At 51.0% G+C, this 8,534-nt stretch overlaps 1 protein-coding gene across 1 annotated transcript; it reads left to right on the top strand.

Annotated features, from left to right (window-relative positions):
- The first annotated feature begins 128 nt into the window (after nucleotides 1–128).
- Nucleotides 129–7,295, top strand: LOC118843310 (POU domain, class 5, transcription factor 3-like). The gene is made up of 5 exons (XM_036750885.1): nucleotides 129–4,395; nucleotides 5,654–5,765; nucleotides 6,098–6,228; nucleotides 6,444–6,608; nucleotides 6,769–7,295. The coding sequence occupies exons 1-5, from the start codon at nucleotides 3,670–3,672 to the stop codon at nucleotides 7,012–7,014; spliced, it is 1,380 nt and encodes a 459-aa protein (XP_036606780.1). The 5' UTR covers nucleotides 129–3,669; the 3' UTR covers nucleotides 7,015–7,295.
- The last annotated feature ends 1,239 nt before the right edge of the window (nucleotides 7,296–8,534 follow it).

Below are 8,534 nucleotides of genomic sequence, written 5' to 3'. Positions count from 1 at the left end.
GGTTTGAATGGGGAGGGGGGGTTACTGCTTTGTGATCTTAAGAGGTTTTAGGATCTCTTAGTAGACTTGGGACATTTCTAAGCTAGGCTTTTGGGGACCTGAGCCATCCTCTCTTGGGTGGACTGGCCCTGGGGGTGGGGGGGGAATGGGTTAGTTATCATGTTAATGGCCTCACTGGGGGACCAGGGGAAGTCCTGTAGCCTGGCTGCCTTGAAGTGCAGCCTGGGATTAACCCCTCCCCCCAGGGGTGAGCTAGTAGCCCTGAGATGGTCTGGGGGCACTTGGGGGAAAGTGAACTGACTATTCGCTGAAACCTGTTCACCCCACCCCACCCCCACTACCTTGGGAAAGGGAAGAAGAGTTAAAACCTTTTTTTCCCCCTTTCTTCTTTTGCAGCCAGAAGTAGGTGACCTTAGGACCTGTAACCTGGAATGTTAAAACCCCTAGATAGTGCCCAACAGGCAGCTAACAGGACAGCCGGCTGGCTCTGAGACTGGGGAAGTGTAGGGTATACTTGGAGGAAGCAGGACTTCACTTGGCCTCCTCCAGATATGAAAGACTGTCGGTAGGCTGGAGGAGGTGGGGATGAAAGAGGGCTCCCTAGGGTTTGTGAAAGATCTGGTGGGGGGAGAGGAGAGTTGAGACCCAGCCTTCAAAGGCCTAAGCTTGTTGTGTCAGGAATTGAAAGGAGAGGCTTCCAGTTTTCTGAGGGCATTTGGGGTGGGGCTGCTTCCTAAAAACTTTCCTTGTAGCCCCGACCTTTCCCCCAGCCTCACCTAGGGCTATGGCCTCCCCCCAGGCAGCCACTTTTAAAGACTCTGTCCTTGTGGTCCACCCGGATTCTAATGGCTTCTGCTCTTCGACCTGAAACCCTTCGGTGGTAGAAGGGCACAGGTCCCTTGGAGCCTGAAGTGGGAGGGTGCCAGACCACGTACTCAGAGATTGCACTGCAAAACCTTGAACATCAGGCATGAACATTGATTCAGTATTCCTTAACAGCCTTACAATCCAATTTGAGAGATAAGACTCCCATCACAATAAGAGACTGTGTGAAATCTTTTACTTTTATATAGTGCTTTATTTATAAAACACTTTCACATCTTCTCATTAAAACCCTATGAGGTGGGTGGCGAAAGTGTAGTCTCTTCCATTGAAGAAACAAAGAGGCTCAGACAGGTCAATGACTTTCTTCCTAAGGTCATATGGCTAGTAACTCAAACCTAAGTCTCCTGACTTGCAGCCATATTTCCACTACACCAAACTGCCTTCCTTTCCCCAGTGGAGGTGGGAAAGTGTAATAGGAGATCAAGGTGGAGGATCAGTGTGAATCTGGGTGGTGAAGGAATGCCTGCTGAATGAGATAGGCTGTCAGCTGGATCTTGGAAGACAGGAATGATTTTGATAGGATGAGATTGGGAGGTGGAGGACTTTCCCAGAGAGAAAACAATCAACTGAGACTCAGTAAAGGGCTAGGTTTTGTATGCTCCTGGAGGGCAGTATCTCCAGTTTCTAGCCCAGTTCATCGCATGTAGCATTTAATAAAGTGGAATTGAATCTCAAGTGGTACCTCGTACTGTCCTTTTTCTGTATTTTGTATTACAGTTAGGTGTGTATGGGTTGTGGCCTGCTTTAGCAGGCTTCTGATAAAGGGACGTTGTCTTATTTAAACTTGCTGGCTTCTCAGTTTAGAGTTTCGCACCCAACTAGACTTTTAATAATTTTCATTGAATTAAGTCACTTTAGGGATAGTGAATAGATTTAGTTTGGCTGGGCACCTGGCTGGTATAGGAAAGCCATGAGAAATCAGGGGCCAGTTCCTGGGAGACTTTGAATGCTGGTCTGAGGACTTTGTGGTTCTGGAACCATCGTAGGTTTTTAAGAAGGGGAAATGATGTAATCGAAGCTATGCTTGGGGAGGATTAATCTGGCACCCTAGTGTAGGGATGATTGGAAGAGAAGGCCTCAGGATGTCTATTAAGATTGTTGAAATTAGAGACAAGTGAGGGGAGCAAAGGAAGAAGTCTCAAAGATAACTGGCTTTTGAGTATAGATAAAGACAGGTGGCTTGTGTTTGGGGGTGGTGGGGGAGATGAAGGGTGACTTTGAGTGGGGTAGTCATCCTGTGGATGTGTCTAGCAGACATGTGGAGATGCTGCCCTGATCTATGGGGAAAAGAGCTAGGCCTTGCAGAGATGGTCTTAAAGGACAGGATATTTATTATGGGTTTTATGGTGCCTAGGGAAGTATCTGAGGACCTCTGGGTTCGAGTCTGGGTCTTCCTCCACCCCAGGTTAATGATTCTGAGATTTAAAGGAAGTTTATCAGCAGCGTGTCTGGCCTCTGGCTGGAGAGAAATTCTCGGAGGTGGCAAGCCCCACCCAGTCCTCCCTGAGGGAGAGGGAGCTATCTGCTCTGATCTGCCCCTCCCTTTAGTCACCTCATCTTCCCTCCCATTCTCTGGCTCTTAATAATAACCTCCGAGTGACCTTGTGGTGTCCCTGGCCTTCTTTAGTGCCTCGGTCTCCCCTCTTGGAAGGGGGAGAGAAAGGGAAAGGGGGAGAGGGACCTCCTTTATCAGGAACAGTCAGTAGTCCTTAGGTGGTGACCCTTTAGTACTAATCAGGATGGGGAAGGATTATAAGAAAGGTCATGACTGTACAGGTCTCGGTAGATGGGTGTTTGTGTGGGCTGTGTCTGCATGTACATTTCTATGAGCTTGTGCATGTGGGTTTCCTTGGATCTGTGGGTCAGTGCCCGTCTATGTGAATGTGTGTTTTGGTCTGTGTTGTAGGCATGTTTTTTGGTGGGTCTGTCTTGTCTATGTGGATGTTTGTGTGTCTGTGTCTTTGTGTGTTCAATCCACAAGTGGTTATTGGGCCTTTAGCACACATGTCATTCTACCACAGACCCCCAAAGAGGCCCTGGAGTTTTTTGGTTTTGTTGTGGGTTTTGGGGGAAAAGTGGTCTTGAGTTCTCCCCACCTCCCAGGTCAGCACCCCAGCTACTCAGGGCCATTAGACAAATTGTTATTTACATTAACAAGTGTGTCAGGGAAAGGCCAGGAACGGCCCCAGTAATTGTCCCTGACTGGCAGTCAGGCCTTTATGGTGGGGCTCCTGGAGCCTGCATTTTTAGGAGCCCTGAATCCCTAGGGGAGGCCCAATAAGGCTCTAAACACCAGTAAATAATGCCTCCTTCTGGCCTCCCACCGGTGCTGAGGCTGGGTGGGGGGAGGGGGCGGAGTCAGAGGTGGAGTTAAAAGCAAGTAAGTCCCCCACCTGACAAACCTCCACCTGGCCCCAGCCAAAGGATACCCAAGTTCATTCTCAGCCCCCCCCACCTATTGTTTTAAAGGGCCAATAGCTGGGATGCTATTAACATAATGATTGAAAGCTCTAGGGCCCTGGGTGGGAGAGGAGGGGTCAGGCTTGTCCCCCAGCGCTAGCCTCAACTACAGTCTCTCTTCAAAGTCTGAGGGGGCCTTGCCCCCCTGTGCACTCTGAGGTCCAAGTGCCTCCACTTCCAGTCCAGTCCAGTCCATCGATCAAGCACCAGTAGCTTTGGCTCCACGACTGTGTCCAGGACCAAGAAGAGGCAGAGAAGCCATCCCATCCGAGAGAGGAGGTCTGGGTCCTGCCTGCAGCTGCAGCCAGCCAAGTCAAGCTGGGCATGTTTAACCACGAGGGGCTGCCTCCGGGCAACTTCAGCCTGGGCCAGGGCACGATGCCTGATGGGTCCTCCCACTACGGTAAAGGTGGCTACGTCGGGGGAAGCACCCCAAGACCATCCCAGCCCCAGCAACCATCCCAGACCTTTTTTACCTTCCCTTCAGCAGTGAAGAGTGAGTACAGCTTGGAGGGACCCTCGACCCCTGACTCCAGCCAGACCAAGGGGTGGTATGCCTTCTCTGCACCCCCACCCCCAGCTGAAGCCGGGCAGGCCAGTGCCTCCCACAACCTTCACCTCATGGCACCCAAAGAGGAAGACTCATCCTGCTCTTCCCCTTCCTCATCATCCTCTGGGGCTCCTGAGCGGGACCTCAGGGAGACCGTCGTCCCCGAAGCTAAGTACTGTGCCCATCCGGGCCCAGCCTACTATGCGCCTTCTTGGACGGGGCCCTTCTGGCCGGGCCTGGGTAGCAGTGGCTCGGTCCCCACTGGGGCACTGCCAGGTCCCCCTCTCCCTCCCCACCCTCTCCAGGCTCTGGGGACCTTTCCAGGTCCTAGGCCCCTTTACCCAGCCCCTCTCCAGCAGCCCCAGCCAGGGCTGGGCAGCAGCAGCAGCAGCAGCAGCAGCGTCAGCAGCAGTAATGTCAGTAGCAGCGTCAGCAGCACCAGCGGTTCCAGCGGGGCAGCCAGTGAGGAGGGCATCCCATCCAGCGACAGTGGAGAGGAGGTAAGAAGACGTAGTATATTTCCAATATGGATTTCCTTGGGTTCCACCCCCAGCTGGCTTCAGCTGAGCTGGGCCGGAAATCCAGATCAGAATCACCTAGGCTTATTTGCCTAAGGCCTGTCCCAGAAAGGGACGGGAAGGAGAAGAGAAGGGAGGGATTCTGGGCCATGCAGGCTAGCAGAAGAACCTGGGGAGATAGAGATACCATCTCCCTTCAGGGCTGAGTCTCTTACTGGAAAAGGGGAAGCATCTGGGAGGGTCAGATTGTCTACTATCCCCAAGACTTAAGATCCTATCTACCCTGCCCCTCCCCCCCAACTATGGTATGGTAGAAAGCCAGATGAGGTTTTCCTTCCCAGGTTACCTGGGCCAGAAAATCCCCAACTCTCTAGTTATAATTGTCACTTGGGATTTTCCCCAATTTCATAGGGATCCCAATCCATCTAACTTCAAGATCCAGTGAGTTGATCCATCAGAGGTGTGGGGCCTTTTGGTTTGTTTTATGCTTAACTTTGTTAGCTCTGAAAGTAAACCAGCCCCCACCCCCCTACCCCCCACCCCCAGGATATATAGACTCCAATATTGTGCCTCTTGGCTTTCTAGACAAGAGGCTGATCTTTTGTCCTCATAGAACCATCTTTCTTTCAGCTCCTTGGTCATTTTTCTTGTACTTGGACCCAGGGGTCCTGAGGTGCCTAGGCTGGTCTGTTCACACTCCAGGTGCACACCCATGTAGTTTAGTGCAAAGAGAGGGGGGGAAACATTTTTCCCTTTTGTTCCCACCACCTTCTTGTCGTTGATCAGGAGGGAATGGTGTGTACGATGTTCTAGCTGGTCTCTCTGCCCTGATTACCAGCTTTCTGACTTTGGGCAAATCATTTCACTGTTTCTTCATAAAGTGGAGGAAGTCAGAATAAATAAGATAGCTAGCCCTTTTAGTTTTTAGATTCGGTAAATAATCACTATTTGTAACCCTGGGATATACATTTTGAACCAAGGGTTCCCCAGTTTGGACCCTTAATTCCTTCCAAAAGTCCATGATCCATGGTAATTTTCCATCTTTCATCCCAAAATAAGAGAGATGATTGGCTTTGTCCTGAAGTTTGAGCCTTCTTCCTCCTATCTCTGAAAGTGGGGTGGGGGTGGGGGTGGAGAACACACTAGGCGTTGTAAGTTTCCCTGGCCATTTGACCAAGATCCTTTCACGTAAGCCACCAAGTAAGTTCCTTAGACTTCATCCGTCCCTCACCCTCTGCAGGACACACCAACCTCCGAGGAACTGGAGCTGTTTGCCAAAGAACTGAAACACAAGAGAATTTCCCTGGGTTTCACTCAGGCTGATGTGGGCATGGCCTTAGGCACACTGTATGGTGAGAAGTGGACAAAGGTGATGGGGTTAGGTGTGTGGGTGTGGGGGGTGATTAATAGAGGTACAGAAGTAGCTGTTGTAATTCTGGAGCAAGTAAGAATACGATGGTAGGGACTCCAGAGTTCTCCTGCTTAACATCCCTAAGACCAAAGAGGAGGCCAGGGGTGAGTTTAGGGTTCATCTCCTGTCCCATTGCTTTCCCTCAAGTCAGCCTGGGGTGGAACTGAAAGGAGAAACAGTGGCCCTGGTCTTTGGGAGGTGAGGATGGGAACCCTAGAGAGAAGTGACCCGCATTTCCAGAGCCCAGAGTTGAGCACCCACCTTTGCCCTTAGGGAAGATGTTCAGTCAGACAACTATCTGCCGGTTTGAAGCTCTGCAATTGAGCTTTAAGAATATGTGCAAATTGAAACCACTACTTCAGAGGTGGCTGCAGGCTGTTGAAAACACTGACAACCCTCAGGAGGTAAGATGTCTCCCACCTCACCCCACTCCCCCTCTTCCACTAGGTGCTTGCCAGGATGCAGCCTCCTTACTGGTGGCTTTGATGGAGCAGTCCCCACCTGTGGGGTGGAGACATCTAGATCGAATGGGGGGAAGGAATGGGAAGGAACGGGGCTTTCAAAGCCCAGGCTGCTCTTTCCCCCACCCCAGGCTCTAGCTGTGCCCTGTCCCCCCCAGATGTGCAGTATGGAACAAGTGCTAGCCCAGGCTCGAAAGCGTAAACGTCGTACAAGTATTGAGACCAGTGTGAAGGGGACCCTAGAGGGCTTCTTCAGGCGTTGTGGGAAGCCCACTCCACAGCAAATCTGTGACTTGGCAGAAGAGCTGCACCTGGACAAAGATGTGCGTGGTCCCCTGGGGGTGGGCAGGTTATGGGGCTGGGGTGGGGAGGAGGTTGAACAGTAGATAGCAATGAGGGGGGCAGTGTTATGGTATACAGGGATAGAAGCTGAGTTTGGAGACCGCAGGGCTTCACCTGAGTCCCCTCTCTGACCCCTCCCAGGTGGTTCGAGTCTGGTTCTGCAACCGAAGGCAGAAGGGTAAGCGGCTTCTTCTGCCCTATGGAGAAGATGGCGAAGCATTGCCTTATGAGCTGGCCCCAGGCACTGCCCTCGTCCTGCCAACTGCTGCTGTACCCCAGAACTATGCAGCACCCCCGCCACCTGTGCCCCCTGCCCTCTATATGTCCACCTTTCCTAAGGGTGAGCCCTGCATCCCAGGCATGCCCATGCCTAATGGGGGCATCTGAGCCAGGATCAGCATTATAGGAACTCACTGGGGGCTCAGGATGCCTCTTGCCCCTTCCTTCACTTGCCCTATGCTGGTGACTGGCCATTGTCTGAGATACAGTGGTCAGGCCTTTTCCCAATCCTAGATTCTTTTTCTGCCCCTCCACTGCCCATATCTAGGTTTTTTTGGGCATCTGAAAAACAATATTCAGGTCTTTTTTCTCTCCCTTCTTTCACCTCACACTCCCAAACTTGTGATGGGTTTGGGAGCCAGTTTGAAAATAAAAGTTGGGTGGTAACTAATTGGATTGGTCTCTGCAACTAGTTTGGGATGGGGACTTGTTGGGGAATAAACAGTTTGTGGTAGGGGGTGGGGCTGGCTGGTGATCCTGCCTGCCTTGATTTGGGTGGGAGATGGCAAAGGGGTCCTCCTGTGACTCTGGAGCTGTATGTTATCTCCGATGGCCTTGGAGATAAGTGACTGCTTCTTTTATCATCTGCCTGAGTTCCACCAGGGGGCAATCTCTCCCACTCAATCTGGCATGTGCTGGGGTTGATTTTGTATGTATTTAAACTGTCAAAATGAGGAGCAGTAATAGGGGTGATAAAATTGATTTTCCAAGTGAAAGGAAAGACCATCCATCCTTGGCCAGCGTAACCCCTTTCTGGGGCTCCTCTACCCTCGGTGCACACCCCAGAGCTCCTCCAGGGTTTTGTGTCTTCATTCCAATCTCCAGCTCTCCAGCTTCCTTGACTCTTAATTTCATACAGCTGTTTTCCTCCCTTATTAGAGGCACTCTGCATCATCCGGGAGTGCTTAGATTTGTATCAAACTGCATGTCCCCATCCTTCACTCCTCAAGGCCCGATGTTTGTGCCTCTTCTGGGGGATTGGCTCTCCTGGAGAGATGTCTTGGTGTTCCTGCCTGGTGTCAGGTTGGGGGCCCCCCAACTTTTCCACATGACTGATAGTCCTTTGTATTCTGTAATCAGACTTCAGGACTTTGAGGCTAGAGTCTGACATGGTATCTGACATGGTATTGGGGAGCTCAGAGAAGGCAGGGACTGACTATCTTATCTATCTTTGGATCCCTAATGCTTAGCAAAGTGCCTGGTACATAGCAGGCTCTTAATAAATACTTATTCACTGATTGAGAGGCGGCATTCTTCTTCTCAACTCTTGCCTTTGTGGGGATGTGGGCAATAGACTGGCACAGCGGCCAGTAGATGATCTTTGTGTGCCTTCCTCTTTTGACTCAACCTCCTCCCCCAGCTCCCTGCTTCTGATATTGTTTCATTCTGACCCATTTCAGAACCCCATACCATTTACCCCAAGGTCTCAATTTTCACCTGACTATTCTGTTCCTGTATGGGAGTGCAAATATTCAAATCTAACATCTATCTGCAGAAGTCCTAGTAATAATCACTGAAGTCACTGGTCTTCCCAACTCTGGGAGGGTCCATGGTACTTGAATTTCAAGCGAAGGCCAAGTCAGCCAGTCCTGAATTAAAGATGAAGGGAAAAGCCTAGTTTTCTCCCC

The sequence above is a fragment of the Trichosurus vulpecula genome, chromosome 3 (genome assembly GCF_011100635.1).
Source record: "Trichosurus vulpecula isolate mTriVul1 chromosome 3, mTriVul1.pri, whole genome shotgun sequence".
NCBI lineage: Eukaryota > Metazoa > Chordata > Mammalia > Diprotodontia > Phalangeridae > Trichosurus > Trichosurus vulpecula.
The sequence above is the reverse complement of the archived record's forward strand: the minus strand, read 5'-3'. Positions and strand labels throughout refer to the sequence as shown.